Source organism: Venturia canescens, chromosome 5, assembly GCF_019457755.1.
Source record: "Venturia canescens isolate UGA chromosome 5, ASM1945775v1, whole genome shotgun sequence".
In the NCBI taxonomy this organism is placed as follows: domain Eukaryota; kingdom Metazoa; phylum Arthropoda; class Insecta; order Hymenoptera; family Ichneumonidae; genus Venturia; species Venturia canescens.
The window spans coordinates 11347948-11368765 of NC_057425.1; the positions used below are offsets into that span (position 1 = coordinate 11347948).

Here is a 20818-nt window from a genome sequence, read left to right on the forward strand (position 1 = left end):
TGGGCAACTTGAGGCTGTATGTACTACAAAAGCATTCATGACGTCACGGAAGACGTCATTACCGTTGCCTCGCAAACATTGTGCTCGCAAACGCTTTTTTTAGTAAGGTGAAGCGGCAAAAGTGTGGGCGTTAAAAGCGCGCTTTTGTCAAAACGAATGTGAGCACATGATTTCAGTTGTGAAAGCAATAAACGTCCCTTAGTATCACTCAGCATAAGCGTGAGAGCTGGTGGATACGTGTAAGCGCTAAGTCGAACGCATCCATTGTGTTGTTGTTTGTACAGCGCATTTAAGCAAATTATTATATACTTGTACATTTTATTAGGAATAGATCAAGAAAATTTCAAGGTAATAAACATCGTCTCGATCACAATAGTATACGTCAAAATTTTAATATATGTGACGAAAAAATTGTGCACAAAAAGAACGTAAATTGCTCGTTTTGTACAATTTTTAATCAATATTTTTATTATTTTTGTGGTATTCAGTTATCATGTAGAGGCTACGACGATTTTTGATAATAATTCGAACATCCAAATATGAATAAAATCACGCGTTATACAAGTTATTGACCCGGTATTCGTTCAGTTCATAACCTCAAAAATACTTTGAATTACAACGTTCAACATTTATTGTAATTTTTTCGCTCATCATTTCTTAAAAATAGTGATATATAATCGTGTTTATCAATTATTGATTGCATAACTTTATAAATCTTGATAACCTGGGAAATTCGCTGTTACTCGAACAATCATAATAACATTAACAAAATTTTATTGAATTTCAAAGATTTTGATAAGTGATAAATATTTGTTCATTTTCCATCAGATTGCTGAATAATGTTAGAAATAACGTGCAACGATCGCCTTGGAAAAAAAGTCAGGGTAAAATGCAACCCGGACGACACAATAGGAGACCTGAAAAAATTAATAGCGGCGCAAACAGGAACGCATTGGGGAAAAATCGTTCTCAAAAAATGGTACACAATCTACAAGGATCATATAAAACTGCAAGATTGTATCCTTTCCTGTATAGAGCGTTGAAATATATGTTTATATAGTCGTTATTTTGGTAAGAGTCAATACGAACAAATTTCCTATTGATTGTATTGATAGTTGAAAAAATAACCACTCTATAAACATATATGTATATATACTATTATAGATATAAGACTATACACTCTGAAATTGTACATTCCTAAATGACATTGTACTACTGTACTGTCATAGCAACGTCGCATGTGCCGAACTTGTGATTCAATTAATTTTTACATTCAAAATGTGATTTAAATACTAGAAAAATATTTATAGTTTTGAGTATCCATTAAAAATAAAGGAGTATCTGTCATAGATGTGTTACCTTAACTGTAGACGAAGCAATTTTTCCTAACTTTGTTAACCATCAATTACGTGTACAATCATTGAATAATTGGTTGATTGAAGTTTGTGATTCACATGGAAATTTAGTAAATTCGATTAAACAAAATAAAAGAAACCATTTGAACGATATGGATTTTTCGACAATACTTATATTAATACTGTAAGATTTTTTTCAAAAAATTTGCAAAGAAACAATCATATCAAAGACGAAAAAGAAGTAATTGCTTCATCTGAAGTAAAGTGCTCTTTCCTCGACTATTATCACATTGCGTAGGGTAGTATTTTTGAAACAGGCTTATTGCTTTACTAATTAGATAACGAATTACAATTTATCTGTTTGACTTTAACGAAGCATCAATGATGAACTTTCCTTAACAGAAATATTCAGATGAGATACACGACGGTATGAATATAGAGTTGTATTATCAGTGAAGTAATTGAAATATACAAGAAAATACGGAGGTGCGAGCTCTCAATATTGTTTTTGTTCAATAGTACCATTCATCATATTTGGTACTACGCAAATATCTCCCTTCAATTATTTTTAATTATCTAAATATATGCTGCTTTAAGCTCAAAAAATTTAACTAGGCCACTTTTAATGCATATATTCTTCTTAATATGAATTTTTTTATTTAAAAATAATAAATATACTTTGATTTTCGTAAACACTCGAAAAAGCGAATAATCAGTATGACTTTGAAGCATCGGCATGCTTGTGATGTCAATAAATAAATATTTAACAAGAACCTAAAATTAGACTTGATGGGAATACGAAATTCTCAAAAAATTCAAACAAAGCAAACGAATATAAATAATTATAAAAACATGAATACACATACCTAGAGAATAAATTGGGTGAGATAATTGAATTTGGTGTTCTAAGGTACGAACGATACGTTTCACGCCCGCGGAAACGTATCGGAGTTGATATATAAATATGTATTACGACGCTGTTACTGGCAATCGATGAATCTCATCTCTGAGTGAGAAAGAGAGAGAGAGAGAGAGAGAGAGAGGTGCTCTCTTTGAACTAATAACAAAAGCGACAAAACAAAAAGTTATTTAAACAACTAATGAGGTCTCTTGAAAACTCCTTCCGCATGACTAATTGGACATTCCGCTTCGACGTTTACTCTACCCCGGTTGCTTAGCAAATCTCTTATATGCTGGACTATCAACTCTATGGCCACTGCAACACAAAGACAAATAAGGATTGACACAGAGTTAAAAGAATGGGTAACAAAAAAAAACGATGAGTTAAAGAAAAGAGAAAATGAGCGCCACGGACCGACAGATCGATTTATTCATCACTCCCTTTTTTCAAATATTTCTTACATTATAAATTCTCACGTATACAGTAATATTATGCTTGTAAATATTCCAGTCTATGAATAATGGTCTTTTCTTCGTTTTTCTCAATAATCTTTTAAAAAAGTAATTGTGGCAGAGGCAGGCATGTAATAAAGATAGAGACAAGACAAAACTAAGAGCATACGCTTGTTGCGGTTACGATAATTCATCATGCACGTGTAAAACTGTACTTTTGAGGCTCAATTATTGGCACATGTGGTTTCGTATTTATTTCACCGAATATATTTGCAAGTTTACTCATATTTTATATAAAAAGGCGAAAAAAAACATGGAGCGAACCACAAAAATTCGGCATTACGAGGTATTCACACAAACGCACACACACACACATAGGCGCACACACGCACAGGCACTTTCGCGTAGAATCACGCAAAATCCCATTACCAAACGAAACGATGAGGAAAAATACTAAGTCGATGTGATACATGCTCGAACTTGGAATAATGTTTCGAGATAATGTAGGAAACGTTAATGTAATATAAGCTCGTTTCGTAAAAAAATTTAGGAATACAAGGATAATACTTTTTGTGATTACTCCCACGTTATTAAGTTTTGAAAAACTCGATATGACGCGCCGGTGAGCGATTAAGGAATAATGAATGTTAAATTATATTTGCATAAGTGAAGGATAATTTTATACTGTGTGACAATTGTGTTAAAAAATAACAAAACAAAACGAAACAAATGCACAATGCAGCTGCGGTGGCTTTGTGGCCGGTGTACAAATGCGAGGAAAACAAAAGAAAATCGATATTTGTATACGGTGCGCGTGAATAGGAAACGTAATCATGCATGGCTTGGTTGTTTCTCTTTATCTTTTTTCTCTCTTTAGCTTATTTTTTTTCTTTTCTTTTTTTTTCGTATTTTTTTCTTTCTTTTAAATCGGTCATCTGCTGAGGGTGTCTGATGAAGCCGAAGTGCGCCTACGCTGGTAGATGCATGGATGCTGCCCGGATGCAGTTTCGGCCTTTTTCGAACGCAAAATGTCCCAGATGTGGTGCACTATTAGGTCTATCGCCACTGCAAACATACAACAACCAAACTATGTATGTTTTTCCTCGTTCCCTCTTGCATTTCTTTTTCTTTTGTTCTATTCTTCCCTTTTTCTTTCTCTGCTTTTCACGTCTCTGTTATTTATCGTCCCCGTGCTCGAGGCCAATTCCCTTTCTTTCTTTCTTTCTTTCGCTCTCTTTCTTTCTCTTCACGTGCCATGAACAACAATAGCTAAGAGAAATTCTCATCTCAAACCTACCGGGCAGCACCCATAGCAAATATATCCTTTCGCGTACATGCGACAAAACTGACGGTAGAAATGATGAGGGAAACGATTTCTACTACTTTTTGTAATCGTGATCTCGTTGTACTGAAATCATCGATTGTTTATAATTTGTGGTTATTGTATTTGAAGAGTAGCTTCGTTTCTGCTGTTGGAGACTTCAACTGATTGAGATTTAAGTGGTAATTTTTGTCTCGTTTTGCCACAATCACATTTCTACCGTTCGTTGGAGCCCGTTGCGATTTTTTATGTACACTCGGTCAATTAATTCGATTTAGTATTATGAAATGAATCAATGATATTAAACGAATGCCAAATCGATACGAAGATTGGCTAAATGTTGAAGAAATTAATTCAGTCGAATGCTGTTTTTTGTTTGTTTGTTTGTTTGTTTTTAAATAATCTCTCGTTAATTTAAATCATCCATCGAGGATAGAAGGAAAAGAAGATAAAAAATAATGATATTTTCTCTTTACCTGTGTTATCAGCTCCCCGCGGTATTATAACGTCAGCAAATTTTTTCGTTGGTAAGCAAAATTCTTCGAATGCTGGCTTCACGAAATTCATGTACTGATTCAACACGTAATCCAAATCACGACCTCGCTCCTTTATGTCCCTGGGAACTAACGATTTTACATTATTGTTTTAGGAAATGTCACTATTATCATTGCAAATGAATGCAAAGTTTCAATTTCGTTTCAATTCCTTCGCAGACCACAAAATTATTTTTTTTACATCGTAAAATTTGTTTACAAAAATTAACAAAGCTATTATTGTTAACAATAAATTCAGAATTTCAAGTTTCAAATGTACCAAAGGACCGAGGCAAAAATCTAACGAATCCAGTTTTCTTTCTACTCGCTATCTTATCACTTCATATTTGCAATAGTGTAAAAGCACACAGAAAACAATTCGTATTTGAAAAATTACCTCTGCGTGCCAATCGGGTGTCGGAGTCTGTATCAACGAAGAGTTTCATGTGAAACAAATCTCTTATTTTTGGAAAGTAAAAAACAAGAATCCCCTCGAAAAGAACGACATCAGCAGGGTATATCGTCGTTATCTGATCCTTAATTCTGAAACGAAAAGAATTGTTGTTTCCTGTAGCAATGTTTTAACGTAACGTGACACGTTCCTATAAAACTTTTTACTTTAAAATAGGTTACACGTTCAGTAATAATAATAATAATAATAATATTGAATGAGGCTGTCGAAACGAGATTGCAACAGCATGCTTTTGTTGTGGAAATTTACACGAATGCGTTGGGTGAGAACACGAATTCCACATACAATTTCGATCGAAAATAATTCTTTTGCAATACAGGATATGTTGCATCTCCGTGGATTACAAGTTTCCTTCCTTATTGCTCTCTTAACGATTCTTCGAGGTAGATTAAAAATTTGAAAACATTAAAAAAACAACAAAAAATGTTGACATTTCCCTTTTGTATAAAACCTCCGAGAATACTGGTTTTCGATATCAGATTGTAAGTTCTTTGAGTGCTGTTAGGTGGATTTTCTGAATTTCTGAAAACGAGTGAAGGAGAAAGATGTTGAAAAATTTAGTGTTCGCTTCGTTCATCGTGGTCGCTCTTGTTGTCGTCGGTTCGGCTACTGGCTGTAAAGTATGTGGAAATCCTTGGTGCTCTGCTGAAGATATTCACGAACGTATTGAGCTTTCAATCATCGAGCCAGCGGGCAAACGTCACTGTTGGCCGAGTCACGACGAACCTTGTAGTTGCGGTGCACCAAAATGTTCTCACCCTAAATGTGAACCGGACTGCCATCATGGACACTGCGGAGGATGTAAGTGCCATAGTAGAGACTGCAAAGAATGCAGCAAGGACTGTTGCAAGAGCCACTGTAAAGACTGCAAAGAATGCAGTAGAGACTGCTGCAAGGATTGCTCTAAAGATTGCCCCAAAGATTGTGGTTGTCATAAATGCCATGGAAAAGATAGCAAAGCTTGCTATTGCTCACAGGTAAGTTCCACCAATATATTAAAATTGTCTACAAAATCCTCAAAAAAACATGGCTACATAACTTTTCTTTTGTTTTTTTACATTTCAGGACCACAGAAGTGGGAGCAAATTAGAATGCAAGTGCAAAGTTAAGCACCGTCACGACTGCTGAGCCATCTTGAAACAACAAGCTTCAGCTAAATAATTTTATAAGGACGATGTAAACTCTTTCACATAAATATGTCATTTCACATTAATAAAAATGGGTTTAGGAAATATATCCGCCTGAAAATACTTCGGATTCAAATTTTTACACCTTTCATGTAGAATAGTTCGCATCTGTGTCTCGTGACGAGAAACGTTGTTCACTAAATATGCCTATACTTAAAATGAATAATCAATTTATTGATTACTAGCTTCTACCCACGCCTTCGCTCGCGTGGAAAAAAAAACGGAGTTTTCATCAATCTCTACTTTTTTTTTTTCATTTTCGATTGTACGCTCCTCAACGAACATCAACTCTTTGTCACTGTAAAAAATATGAGTATTAAAAAAATAAAAGAAAATTTTATAGGGTACTGACAAGATACATGTAGAATAGTGAAATTCATTTAAAATGAGTTTTTTCAATAGTTATTACATTTTTCAAATATCTTGAGCATGTAAAATTTTTGTTTTTGTATGATACTCACAAGCTATTTGTCCTGTAGTCATAAGCAGGAATTTCACACTTGATTCCAGAAAGTATATCTTGTAGCGTTTGAAGAATAAGATCATTGTCAAAAGCATCTGGATGATCAAAGTTGTACAGTCCTTTTTCAGCTTTGATTTTCTCGGCGGGTGTTAAATCTCTGTAGAAACTATCTTGCGATATGCAAACAACTTGTCTCTCTGTGTGATCCATATCGACTTGGCCCAGTTTTTCCATTATTCTTTTGCATACCGTCGACTGAAATGAAATGAAGTGAGAAACTCGCACGTTTTATGTATTGATTACACTACTGCACCAGTCAAATAAATTGGAGTCTAAATACAAATTAGAAGGAAGTAGACTTGATAAATTTATAATCGAGCATTTTCTGGATCAGTTATTGATCATCAACCTTATAATGTAGAAATTTCAATGTGCAACCCATGAGCATCTGATATTTTTTTATTAATTTTTTGGATTAAACAGTTCAAAAACTAAATATTTTCAAAATTGCTTGGACCATGTTTTTTTATATCCACCTGTTTCTATCAGAAGAAACTCGCTCAATTTAATAAATGATCCTTAACTTCACACTAGGATGATCAATTGTGATGAAACAGAAAGATAAATTTCATTTGCAAATGATGAGTCGCATAAGAAATTTATTAAAAAAAACAGCATACTATACTCTTTGGGAAAAAAAATAGACTATTTCAAACCACAGGAAAAATTGATACATGAGCCAAAGATAAAGTGGTTATTGGCCAACAGTTTGAGACAGTTTTTTTCATTTTCGTGTAGGGACACTATTTTTCATCACAGCTTTGTGGAAAATTTGACTTGTACAAAACGGAAAGTTGGACTTTTTATAAGGTAAGATGAGAAGGTTTTAGTTGATTGCAAGAGTGACAAGCTGCTAATAATTGGGAAATCTTATATATATCACAATATTTTTCCAACATTACATCGTGCGTCAATCCACGTGCAAATCATAGGAATTCGCAACAAGGGAGGTGTAAAGTTGTTATATTCTCGAAATTAACGGGCAATAATGAACATGCATGATGTCCTAATTCAACGACAAATTTTAATTAAAAAAAAAAGAAAAAGGTGTATTATTACTTTGCCACTGGCGGTACCGCCGGAGACACCGATAAGAAACGGTGTCTTTCCTTCAGCTCCATTGGATTTTCCATTCAAGTTGATTGACATTTTGCGCGACGTGCCCATACCGTTACCGTTGCTCATTGTAACGTCTGCCATTGTGCTTTTGAGAGTGATACGTTGGAGAAAAAACAGCTGATTGAACGATGTGGGAGCACCAAAAAAATTGTGTACTGCACTCAGTGAATAATAATCAAAGCAACTGCGAATATTGTCAAAATGTATTCTCGGAGCGAGTAAAGACTGACACGAGCGCCACGAAATTCGACACATATCGAGCTTGGTGAAACTTGGAACCAAAATGTTTACATATCACCACCCTCCTCCCCGCCGCAGAGATAGGGCATTCATTTTGACGCGGCAAAATCGACTAGATTCAAAATTAAACCCAAATTCGAATTGTTATTCGCTGTTGCCCTAGCACTCGAGGTAACCGCGTCGTCTGCCAGTTCGTAATCTTTCGTACCACATGGTGTTCGACGCAAAAAACCTTATGTGTAAATAAAACGAATTGGGAAAAAAATTACGAAAGAATTATATCAATTACAAAATATAAATCGTAATTGATTTAAAAATCACATTTCACTACAACGAGTATTCAAACAATAAATATCGATAATAAAAAGAAAACGCCTCGAAAATACTGTGCAAAGAACATACTAACAAATTTTGGTAATACGGTACATTTTCAAAATTCTGTGTACGAAAAAACGTGGTGATGGTACAATGTACAATAAGAAAAATAGGTCAAAATTTTACCTTGAACGATAAACAAAGTTGTCATACGTACAGTGTAATTTGGTGTACTTATTTCGACACAAAGATAAGAACACTATTGTCGTCTGCGTCTATATTTACTTTACGATGTTTACAACGGTAAATTTATGCTGAAAGACTTTTTTCGAATCGAATGACCACAGCATGACGGGTTATTAACTAACGAATTATTTCAATGAATTTTGTTAATAAATCGTAAACATCGAACCGGCTTTTAGAAATTCTAACCTAACTCTTTTCAAGTAAAGCACAACACAAACGTGTACGTTCTCATATATGTATGTGAACGTACGAATTTTGATATGAAGTCTGACCTGCGATATCGTTTACGTTGACCTTCGACCCAAAAAGCAGTACACAACACTGTTGTTTTTATATTTATTATCAAAACTTTTAATCTGTATAAACCATATTGCCTGACATCATAATGAATCGCTTTAGATACTTATTCTATCCAGGAAAATGGTACAAGTCTCTGGCAATGGATACGCTTCTCATGCAGCTGGCACATACGAGGCAGGTGTCTATTTTTTTTTTATTGTTAAATAATTCTGAAAACTTCATTTTGTTTTTTCATTTTTGGTAACTGGAATTGTTAACAACTGTGTATAATTCTATGATCCTGAATGTTTCAGTATTTCCTGAAATTAAATTCATTTCTAACTCGATGCAGAAAATATGTTTACGGATACAAAATAGAAAAATTTCTTTGGGTTACTATTGAAGGAAATTTCAAGGGTGTTAATTGAATTTTTTTCATGCAGGATGCTATCAGAGCTTTAAACAGTCTCCAAAGCAACGCAGCTTATCTCCGGAATGTCAAAAACCACAAACCGAAGACAAACAACACATTGGACCTGACAAAAAAGTACCTGAAACGGTAAAATGCAGTGGAAAGATAACACTAAAGATAATGTCAAGATGTGTAATTTTTAAAAATACGTCTGTTTCCTCATTTCCTCAGCAATTTATTTGTAATTCAAAGAATTTTATCTTGCGAGAGCAAGGAAATTTTGGTGATTTAATTCAGATCATAGGTCATATGATTCTGGATTCAAGCAGCATACACTTTCAGAGTTGATAAAAGTCATAGTAGTAAAATTAAGGGAATGAGGAAGGTTCGAAGGATGTGTTTGATAGAAATTCAATTGGTAGCATGCAAGAAGTACTATTGTGTAACAAAACTGTTTTAGAATGAAAACAATTGGATTCTTTTATTTTTAGGTCAGGAATAAGTTTAGAGCAATTGGACGGATTGTCAGTAATTCACGTAGCTGGTACAAAAGGGAAGGGCTCTGCGTGCGCTTTTACAGAACGAATTTTACGTGAACATGGTTTCAAAACTGGACTCTACACATCTCCTCATTTAATATCGGTGCGAGAAAGGATAAGAATAAATGGAAAGCCCATAGAAGAGGACAAATTTACTAAGTACTTTTGGAAACTGTACAAAGTGCTGGAAAGTGATCGAGATCACGAGACCGATATGCCGCCGTATTTCAAGTTTCTCACGTTATTGATGTTTCACATACTCATGCAAGAGCCGGTAGACGTTGCAATTATCGAAGTTGGTATCGGTGGTGAGCACGACTGCACAAATATCGTGAGAAATCCTGTTTGCGTTGGGATAACGAGTCTCGGATTCGATCATACGAATCTCCTTGGCACAACGATGCAAGAAATTGCCTATCAAAAATCAGGAATATTCAAAAGTGGCACAGTGGCGTTTAGCGTGCCACAACCAGTGGAAGCGACAGGAGTATTAGAAACGCGAGCTGTTGAGAAGAATTGCAGCCTAAGCTTTGTCGAACCGTTGCAAAAATATACCTGGCCGAATGGGGAAACACCAAAACTTGGGATTTTAGGTGACTTTCAGGCTTACAACGCGTCGATCGCTGTTTCCATGGCACGCACGTGGATGAATTTCAATTCAATGAAAAAACGACTTAGCTTCTCTTTCGACACCGCAGCTTCGGCGCTCTCGCGTTGTCAATGGCCAGGAAGAACTCAAATATTACGAGGTGAAAAAATAGATTTTTATCTCGACGGTGCTCATACGATTGAGAGCATCGAATGCGGCGCTAAATGGTTCGCAGAATCCATCGGAGCTTCCTCCGGAAAGCGAGTCCTCATTTTTAATACCACGGGAAATCGTGATTTCGTTAAAATGTTGAGGATTCTCCGATCACTCAACTTCGACCAAGTTTATTTCACCCCGAATGTCGCTGGAAAGCTTACCATCGTCGACCAAATTAATTACAACACACCGAATGAGGAACAGATTAAAAGATGTCAACAGCATCAAGATTTTTGGGGTGTTTCTGCAATTTGTGTCGAAAGTGTCACCGAAGCGCTTCATAATATTAGGAATGAAGTCCCCTCACCAGAAGGAAGGATTCAAGTACTCGTCACCGGATCTCTTCATTTGGTCGGTGCTGCTCTCACTATTCTCGATCCGAATCTTTCCATGCGAACAACACTTTAATCAAATAATTTTAATAAACAACCCCAGACTCCAATAATTTATTATTCTGAAAGGTCACCTTAAAACGGTCGAAAATGACCCTAATCACGACAGTGAAAAGTTGCATGTACGATTATCAGATCCAGTCATATGCCTTCATTATTCAATAATGAACAGAATCTTGTATGGTGAACATCGAATCTCAAATATTGTGTAAAACGAAAAAATGTTTTCGCGAACTGAGAAAAAGCAGTTTTTGTTATGTAAAAGTTGAAAAGAAGTTTAGGGCTAACCCTTAAAGTAAACCCTGGCTCTAGGGTATCTCGTGCTAGGACTAAGTTCGAACTTCGATCTGAATTTGAAAATAAAGTTTGTTGAAAAAATCTCTTGCCCTTTTTCCAAAGATATTTTGACTTATCTTGAAAAATGTAATTTTTTATACTTTTATCAGAAGCTGGAAAATATAGATCGTTTACGAGGTTTCATAAGTCTAAGGTAAATAATTGTAAAAAAATCCAATTAACAAAACTCAATTTATTTTTCGTACAAATTGTAGAATCGTTATTAGTTATATAGCTTACAATTCGTTTCTAAATAATATTTAAGTAAGAATATTAACCGTAACGGTAACTGGTATCAGTCAGGGCTTCCGTTCTTCTAATCGATTTGTACACCAGTCTAATTACCCGAGTATCTCTACATTCGGATCATTTCATTAAATTCTCTTTCGAGTTATCTTTTGTACTTTAGAAAATACTCGAACTCATCGAATACGTTGAACGTTTCTCCAACCATGTGTAAATAGTACATTTTCTTTTCTCTTTTTTTCTTTTTTACTGTTCGACTGTATCTAAAATACCGTACTGAACGCGAAAATAAATATTTGTGTTCTCTGCAATCCGAGTCAAAAAATGCTGGGATGGTATTTCATCTCGGATTCAGCTTCTGTGTCGGACAAGCTCAGCGAGACACCGGCTCTCCGCCTTAACCGAGTTTCTTCAGGGCTCTGAAACATGAATTATTTTTTTTCTTTCTACATTCAAACATCGAGTTTTGTTGATGAGAATTATATTGTTTTCTAACTACGTTGAAAGTATGCTTTCGCAAATTCGTCTTACATTTCAGACATTAAATTTTTATTGACCAAAATTTAGCATCGAAATCGAAATCTAAAGAAGCAATTTCATTTTTGTGATAAAATGATGACATTCGACATTGTGACGCGAGATTAATTGTTGAATTTGGACTTTATTTCAGCCTTCAAAACGAATTAAATGAACATCCGGATCTCTAGGTTTATGGGCATGCTATTTTTAAGGTATTATTTCTACATCTTCACAAGCTTGAAGCATTGAAAATAGAAAGCTGGTACCGAGGTTTTTTCAATGGAAAATTTTATGTTTCCTATGAAAAATATGAATAGAAAATTTATTTGAATATTTGTTTCTGGTGGCATATCCACTAGATTACCTGATCCATAATTCCAGCAGTAGGTTCAGAAGCGTATCCAACTTCCTGGGCATCTTCCTCGAGATCAGCTTCGTATTCCTCCATTTCATCGGAATCGGTGTCGTCAGCATCGGTGTATCGATTGCCACGTGATACTTTGCACACCATTTGTGCCAAATCGGTGAACGTGTACGAGGAAGCAACGTGTTCTTGGTTGACAGCTTGAGTTTTTGCTCTGAGAGCACGAGCGTTTTCGCGATCAGCATTGAACCGTGGCAAAACTCCAGCCTTGGATTGTCCTTCGAAATACGTTTTGCCTGAGTGGGAAAATATTTAAAAAATGGTAAAAATTGAATTTTTAATGAAAATTTCGAGTAGCCGATAACAATGCCTTACCATGTTGATACCCAACATCTTTAATCTCGTCGAAATTGGCGAACTGAAGTGTCTTGTATTTGTCGATCGGTGGCCTTATGTATTCGCAGTAATCCGAAGATTTCACTTCCTCCAATTGTCGAACACAACTTACGTAAGCCAATCGCGATTGAATGTCCGGCAAGTTAGGTACTTTGACAGGTGTAGCGAATGGATTCAATCTCTTCCATAAGAGCCACCAACCGGACAAGGAGTCGCCGTAATTAGTGAGATCCGTGTCGTCCTGAGAGCCGACGTCAATCGCCAGAATGTGATGTGCCCCTTGCCTCAACATTTCGTCAGCTTGTGTGTAACGAATAAACGTATTGGTATTAATGCGTTCAATTTTTCATCCAAAACATTTACACGTCTTTATGGTTACACCGTTGGTTGGTTGTGCCTCCAGAATTTCGTGGCTGACCACCACCGTTTTGTTATTTTTGCTTTCATTACTCTCATTTTTGACACTACCTCCGGAAAGCTCAGAAACACTGTTTCTTTTATGGTTTTTCTTTGCTCCAATTTCTTCGCGGCTGGATTGAAGTTACATAAAAATTGAGGAATTTTAGTAAACTAATCTCAATTAAATTCAAATAACAATCAAATCAAATGAGAAAATAAAAATTTCCAGTACTTTTGAGTATGTAAAAGATGTGTACAAGGTTTTATTTAAATCCATCCAACCAATTTTTATTTATAAAGTAAACAAAAAAATACCTAAAATTCCAACGTTCCCACTGTTCACAGTCCTTAAATATTTCAATAATTTGAATATTCGATTTTGGGCTTGAATACATTGAAAAAATAATCATTATTTTTGAAGCCTTGAGATGTTTTTGAGATTCACGCCGATACTAAATATCCTGTTAACATCTTGACCATATAGTTGGAACAAAAAAAATCATTTGTTGGAACAAAAAAAAACAGTGTATTCCCATTTTCTGGGGATAGTGTATTCGCACGAACAAAAAATTCATAGAGAAAACTGAATACCTGGGACATTATTAACATAACACCCGTCGACCAAAAGATGCCCATCGCGAGGATCGCAAACGGGAGGAAAAACGCCCGCTATGGTCATACTCGAGCGAATGTATCTCCATAGTAAGCCTGATAGTGAAACAACGAAACTAGACCGTTCAGTAAATTCTCAACGATGCATCTTTTTTCATCAACGGGAGCAAGTTCTTCTTTTCTCTTGTGGAAAATACGTGGAAAATGCAATGTACGAAAGGTTTTTTTTATTGACGAGTACTCGTTAAATGAATCTTATGGGTTTGCGAGAAAAAAAAATATTAAAAGCGATTATTAGATGGGCGATGATGCGGTGCAACATTTACAGCGACGATTCAATACGAGTACTCGTTGGTAAATATTGTTTTGCATTTTTCATCCGTATAACGTCATGTCCACGCGAATGGTAATCCGATTTGTACAGTTCCCTCGTTATCTCATGTCAATTTTGTTCTTACATAACGAATGTGATGGAATAAAATAGCGACGATGTAACAGAAACACGCCCTAAAAGCGTATCGCGCTAATTTCGAGTTTTCCCGGTTGTACCAATTGAAATTACCTGGAAGGTTATTGACGTACCCGCCGTCGAGGAGAAGGTGGCCATCAGTCGGGTCGCACAAGGGTGGCATATAACCAGACAATGACATCGAACCCCGAATGTACCGCCACAGCGATCCTAAACAACGACGAATCACAAATTTTTATATTCTTCATATTTTTCGTGTACATCCAAACCCAATAATCAATTTAATACCCGGCTCATTAGATACTCTTCTTATCAAAGTTTATCCTTCAACTACAAACAAAATGTTGGAACGAGCGCGACAGCGGAACGAGAAAGAGAGCAGGCTCTCGGCCTCTAGTACTTTTTCACCTACAGGTTATCTTATCCGGGGGCAAAAATACTTTTCTGGCTCAACAAATAGCGCTTTTAGCCTCTTTTCCTATTTACTTATAAACCTTCAAGCTTTTATCTCCAGCACGGAGAGTACGTCAACAACAATCATTCATAAAAAAAACTCGCTCCCGTAGCATAAACAAAGATTTAAGTAAAAAAATAAGACAAAAAACACGATATTTTGGTGAAGCACAATGCTGCGACCACAGTGTATCTTATCGATAAACTTCACACGTAATCGTGATTCAAAATTTCATTAAATATATGAAATTAACAAGAGAGGAAGGATGAATGTGGAAGAGCCAATCTATTCTACGATCGAGACAGCAGATAAACAGATTTAAATATAAAGAGAGAGAGAGAGAGAGAAACATCGAAAAATCTATGACGATTCGAGTTAGTAAAATTAGGAAGAAAAAGTGCAATTCAGCAAATGTTCATTTTCCTCGATCGTTCAATATCGATCGATGAATTTGGTACACAGATAGCGAGAACACAAAAGTGAAATACAACGACGCTCGTGACAGGACGAAAACTTTTGCGATTACAAAAATATCTACTTTTCGTTGTCATATTGTTATCATTTGACGAATGAAAAATATCATGAAAATGAAAATAAAATAAAAAACAAAGGGATTCAATCGGATATTCTATAATCCGAATATACAGACCATGTGTGTGCGTGCGCATACACGAAGCTGTGATGTCAGTGGTTATTATAAAATATGGAAGCCACAAATCCTCGATGTATGTGTCGCCGAATGTCGCTTGTATGGTTTTGTTGAAATCTCGACCGGAAAACATCGAAGTCATTGGATACGTAAGATCTAAAATTTGTCGCCACCACTGCGTCATTTTCTGTAACAAAATATTATTTCTCACATTCTCAATTACTGCTCCCAATTTGGCTTGTGATTCCGAAAAACTTAAAAAAGGATTGGAACAAAGAGAATACATTTCTCAGGTGATTTGAAAAATTACAATGAATCGAAAAAAAAAAAAAACAAATTCAAAACTGTAAATAAATTCAAACAATTCCTAGATTCGTTGCATTATTCCCGATTTTCATAGCGATACCTTTGACCATTCCCTCGCTTTTTGCGTCACCGTCGTTATGTTCTTTTCCATACACCAAAGCGCTCCCATAAACGCTCCGATGCTAACACCGCCGATCATGTCGATCGGTATTCCAGCCTCAAGAATGGCTTTGAGCATTCCAATGTGAGCAGCTCCTCTGGCTCCGCCACCACCGAGTACAAGTCCAACTGACGTGCCGGTCAACCATCTTGCTAGTCTGCTAAAATCGCTGTGCACGTTCGGTTCCGACATTAGGACTTTGGAGTACAATTCGTTCTAGAGAGACGAAAGAAAATTCAGTGTCAACTTGATGGAAAGAATTCTTAGGTATTCTGGAAACCAAGAGATTCATTTGATACGATGAAAAACCTCGGGCATACTTCTTAGTCGTTCCTATAAAAAAACGATTTTGACAAAATAAAATTATTTGACCAAATACAATTCTCGATGCGTTTGGAGAAAACTCACGTATAATCCAACTTCATAATAACAATTAATTTAGCTCGTGCTCAGCTGTTTTAAAATAGATAAAAAAAAAAAAAAAAATAACTCACGATTCTGTATTGAGATCGTCGAGTAAACATTCGTTTGGGACATTGTATGTGATGATGACTCGAAACCCAAGATCTCATGTTGAGCCATTGCACAGTATTGGAAGGGCGTTGTCCACTTTGTTCTTTGTGTAAGAGTACCAATTCTTTTTGAGTCCTCATAGCTAATCGTTCGACTTCGCGCTCGGTGCGACCGAGTGTCGGAGGACGATCACCGAGACCAACAATCAAAATACAATCTGCTTGTCTAACGCAGCGTTGCGTCCACACAGAGTAATTCGAATCGCACTGGTAGAGCGATATTCGATGTTGATCCTCTTGTTGGGCAAGCCATGATGTTAATCGGTACTCGTTCAGAGGTTCCATTATGCTGGCGCCTAAAGTCTATTTTAAGCGAATGCGATTATGATGAAAATTGCAGAGTCCAGAGATTCGAGCTCTTATCCTTGAATGAGATCGATAATTACTTCGGCGTGCAAGTTCTACTGGTTTTCAACTTACTTTTCGCACCACGTCCGAAGTCAGACGCAAACAAGGGCCGATAGCGCACAAAGAATGATAAAGCTCGTACGTAAAGGCCGTAAGTGGCACGTCCTCGGACACGGGGACAATGGCTACGGTTGAAAAATTAACTTGAGAGGGTCTTGCGTCGACTGTGGCTGCTGCAGGACGCCTGTAAAGAATCGTTCTGTTTTAAAGAACCAAAAATACCATTTATGGATTAATAATCTCCCCTTAATTTATTGATATTTGTCGATAATCAGGAAAACTCACTGTCTACTGCTAGAGGTTTTGACAGTGGCTTGCTGCCACGTGCCCAGTATACGATGGCCCAAAAGATTGATGAGCCTCGTGACGACGATCGGATATCTAAGCTTTATTACGTTAAATAGGCCTTCGGGCAACTTAGCCAGTTCGGAATCTCTCACAGCCATGACGGTCGTGGAACGTTTAGTCTGAGTGACCATTTCAACGATTCCTACCAAATCACCTTTACCATACTCAGCGACCAATTCTTTTTTCCCATCGGCATGAGTTATTACTGATCTCAAGCGACCGCTGAGGACGATAAAAGTCGAATCTGACTCGTCACCCTGTCGATAAACCGCCCGACCACTCTCGAGAAACAACCAATCCAGAGCAAAATCAACTTGTCTTACGAAAGGACTCAACCTCCGTACTACAGTGTTTGCAACGTGGAGCACGACGGTCGGTTTCTCACGCATTATCGCGAAGAATGTTTGCTTCGTCAACAGTGCTATACGACTCGTGTGTTTCGCACGAATCGTGTAGAACGAAGGTTCACCGGTTAACACCGCCAAACCTCCAACGATTTCACCCTGATGGGCGCTAAACATGTGAACCTCTTGGCCTGGGTCTCTATCTTCAGATACCTTTTGGCTGATTATCAACGATCCTGAGACCACGTAGACGAGGGCAACGTCCTGAAATATTATTCATTTAATTTTTAAGAGTTTCCCTCCGAAGATATTCCGAAACTTTCTGACTCGTTTCTTGAACTGAATTTGATGGCATACCTTGTGAGATTCCTCTTTCATAAGATAAGTTCCAGCAGGCACTTCTCTAATCTGAACTTTTCCATCCCGCAGTACGGAGTCATCTTCCAATCCAAGTTCGCGAACGAAAGCTTCCGTGGCGATTTGAATGAGTTGAGATTCGTCCATGGGTGGTTGTGTGGGTCCTTCGTTCGTCGAGCGTTTTCTGCCCGAGTGACTGGAGCCGATTCCCAAAGAATGCATTATGTCAGGAGCACCGGAGCTATTATTTACACTATTGTTACTCGGTTGTTGAGAATTTGATGAATGACCCCCTGACCAATGAGAGTCAGACTCGGGGACCATGTCCGGAGTGTTTTGTCCGAGTTGGGGGCTTGGGGTGGCCAGTTTCCAATCTAGGCTCGTTTTTGCTCTAAAAACAAAAAAAAAACATTCATTACTTTTTTCCACCACCAGTTCTTCTAAAAAAAACAGAGTTTTCGGTCCGTTTCAATTGACGTACTTCCGATTAGTTGCGATCGGCACTGGCTGCGATCCACCCGCAAAGTTCAACGATTCTGGTATTTCCGTAAGTTCATGTTGATCGGACATTCCGATGAAAGAGCTTGACATGATGTCGACACCTTGATTGCCAAAATTATCGCGTGTTTTCGAGCGAACAGGCGAACCAGAAAACGGACTTTGTTTTTTCTTGTGCATTCCCTGGTTAACGAGCTCAGCTGACAAGCCAAGATATTGGTGAAGAGCGGTGAAAGTGACGCGCTGCAATCTGACCATTATGACCTGGATAACTCGAATAAACGCGTCGGGATGATCTTGAAAAACTTCTTGGAAAGCTTGCATAGGCAATTTCACGACGACGCTGTCCTCGACCGCTTTTGCTGACACAGTTTTGTACGTACTCGTGTGACCGGTAAGTACGTCGGTAAAACTCAACAAACTCGTTACGGATTCTCCAGTTTTAACTAACTTCAAAGCTATCTGAGAACTGTCCGATCCAGTTATATATACACTGACCAAACCCTGCTGCACGATGAATACGTTCTCATCCGGATCACCGATTTTGAACAAGGCTGTTCCGGCTGCCAAATTCATTATTTCTGTGTGCTTGCACAGTTTCAAGAACACTGGCTTTTCAAAGTGACCAAATACTCTTATGCTTTGAAGGATGTATAATGCGTCTGGCGGTACTCTCTCCCCGGGACCCAAATCTTCTTCCAAGTATTCTGCTGGTGGTTCCAGAACCTTGAAAATTCAAATTCCATTTCTATTCAATCACATCTGTGAATATTATTTTTTTAGTGTCCTCGTCACAAAATTTTTCATTAGTCAACTCTAGACGCAGTCAAAGTAGAAAATACTGTTGCATTATTGTTTATTCATCGACTGTGTATACAAACGTAAAATACCCATTCATTTTTATATAGGAATTATTGTTGATATTGAAAGCAGTATAATCTAATGACAGAATGAAATTTTTACGTGCTAAAATTGTTCAAATAGTCTTGTTCTAATAGTTCTTTCAACAATTACTATATCTTTTTGTTGAACTTTGAAATGAATTCTTTGATGAGAATATTGCTCATGGAAGGACTATGAGAGAAAAATAGGACCATTGAATCGAAACTGAAGTTCTATTTTCATCATGAAAAGAATGAGGACAAAGAAAATTTCAACAATGATGGATGATTTCAGGATTCTTTCGGTTTAATTTACGGTGCCAAAAAAGTTTTGATACCTGCTGGATACAAAATTTTTAGTTTTTCAATAAGCGATAGAGATACCTTCAACTGTTGAGGAACAGTCTCCTTCTTGAGTTGTAAAAGTCTTCTGGCAAATCTCATGACGGCTCGTCTCTTCTTGCCTTGTCCAGTCGGATGAACTTGACCTCCAATGGACTTGACCTGTCTCAACATCTTTCTCCCATAAAACAAAACTTTGTCGCGTTTTCGGAATCTTGGTTTTGCTGAGCCGACACCAACAAATTCTTTGACTTCTGGTAGAAATTCTTTGTTTTTCCATTTTCTGAGTATTGCCAATGAGACAAATAAGACAGTGAGGAAAAGGAGAACCACACTCGTTACAAGTATTTTCGAAGTTTGATATTGTTCTATTAAGGGCACGACCCATTGGGAATAGGTATATGATCCGATACCCGTGTTAATGTGATTAAACAATTCTGCAACCTGTATTCACAAAAGAATTAACATTAATCTTTGCATTATAGTCACAATAAGATGCCTCAAAACTGACAAATTTCTGCTAGCTCAGAAGAAATGTGAAGAAAGGTTTGAAATAATATAAGCATTACTTTCGAGTGATTCTTAATAAACAAAAGCCATTCATTCGTATCAACAAATTTATCAACGTATAAGAAAAATGATTGATTTCCAAAGAACCTGTAGTTCAAATTTTATCTTAAGTATTCTAAAGTCTAGATGTATATTGAGAATAAATCGAGTTTTCTATTAATATGATTTTCTGTGTCCTGAAAACAGCTGTTCATTGGAGGAATTCACAAGGAATTCTATTACTATGACACTACAAATAACAAATACGAATACAAAAAAACTCAATGACAAAAAACTTTACCTCCATCATGAAAATCTTTGCCACTCATTTCTTTCGCGTAACTATTACACTTATCCAGTTGATTATTTGTAGACGAATGATTTTTTGCTTGCAAAATGATTGAACAAGGTGTATCGACTGTATTGAATATTGAGGAATTGTGAAAATAATGAAACGATAACGAAACGACCTTTGACACCTCACTCGAGTCACCCAGCGCCATATTGCACTTGGCGCA

At 36.8% G+C, this 20818-nt stretch overlaps 4 protein-coding genes across 10 annotated transcripts; 2 read left to right on the forward strand and 2 right to left on the reverse strand.

Annotated features, from left to right (window-relative positions):
- Positions 1-433: 433 nt before the first annotated feature.
- On the reverse strand, positions 434-8153 carry Uck (Uridine-cytidine kinase). Of its 2 annotated transcripts, none has more exons than XM_043419122.1 (5): positions 7804-8153; positions 6683-6939; positions 4960-5105; positions 4506-4652; positions 434-2571 (listed from the first exon to the last, which is right to left on the reverse strand). In XM_043419122.1, the coding sequence occupies exons 1-5, from the start codon at positions 8116-8118 to the stop codon at positions 2453-2455; spliced, it is 984 nt and encodes a 327-aa protein (XP_043275057.1). In that variant the 5' UTR covers positions 8119-8153; the 3' UTR covers positions 434-2452. The 2 variants fall into 2 exon arrangements, with proteins under 2 accessions (XP_043275057.1, XP_043275056.1); XM_043419121.1 differs by lacking the exon at positions 434-2571 and adding an exon at positions 2657-3773.
- LOC122410742 (PFTAIRE-interacting factor 2) lies at positions 5135-6284 on the forward strand. The gene is made up of 2 exons (XM_043419141.1): positions 5135-6011; positions 6100-6284. The coding sequence occupies exons 1-2, from the start codon at positions 5580-5582 to the stop codon at positions 6160-6162; spliced, it is 495 nt and encodes a 164-aa protein (XP_043275076.1). The 5' UTR covers positions 5135-5579; the 3' UTR covers positions 6163-6284.
- A 138-nt stretch (positions 8154-8291) lies between the features above and the next one.
- Positions 8292-11571, forward strand: Fpgs1 (Folylpolyglutamate synthase 1). Of its 4 annotated transcripts, none has more exons than XM_043419074.1 (4): positions 8292-8517; positions 9064-9138; positions 9387-9502; positions 9847-11571. In XM_043419074.1, exons 2-4 carry the CDS (start codon positions 9085-9087, stop codon positions 11105-11107), a joined length of 1431 nt encoding a protein of 476 aa, XP_043275009.1. In that variant the 5' UTR covers positions 8292-8517; positions 9064-9084; the 3' UTR covers positions 11108-11571. The 4 variants fall into 4 exon arrangements, with proteins under 4 accessions (XP_043275009.1, XP_043275010.1, XP_043275008.1 ...); XM_043419075.1 differs by having other exon boundaries at positions 9081-9138; XM_043419073.1 differs by lacking the exon at positions 8292-8517 and adding an exon at positions 8563-8721.
- A 34-nt stretch (positions 11572-11605) lies between these two features.
- sws (patatin like phospholipase domain containing sws) lies at positions 11606-20781 on the reverse strand. Of its 3 annotated transcripts, none has more exons than XM_043419042.1 (13): positions 20602-20781; positions 19794-20195; positions 18512-19254; positions 18031-18421; positions 17267-17937; positions 16994-17180; positions 16496-16876; positions 15942-16217; positions 15536-15722; positions 13943-14059; positions 12932-13252; positions 12557-12852; positions 11606-12092 (listed from the first exon to the last, which is right to left on the reverse strand). In XM_043419042.1, exons 1-13 carry the CDS (start codon positions 20608-20610, stop codon positions 11991-11993), a joined length of 4083 nt encoding a protein of 1360 aa, XP_043274977.1. In that variant the 5' UTR covers positions 20611-20781; the 3' UTR covers positions 11606-11990. The 3 variants fall into 3 exon arrangements, with proteins under 3 accessions (XP_043274977.1, XP_043274976.1, XP_043274978.1); XM_043419041.1 differs by lacking the exon at positions 13943-14059 and adding an exon at positions 14526-14642 and having other exon boundaries at positions 20602-20780; XM_043419043.1 differs by lacking the exon at positions 13943-14059 and adding an exon at positions 14526-14642 and having other exon boundaries at positions 16994-17165; positions 20602-20778.
- Positions 20782-20818: the final 37 nt, after the last annotated feature.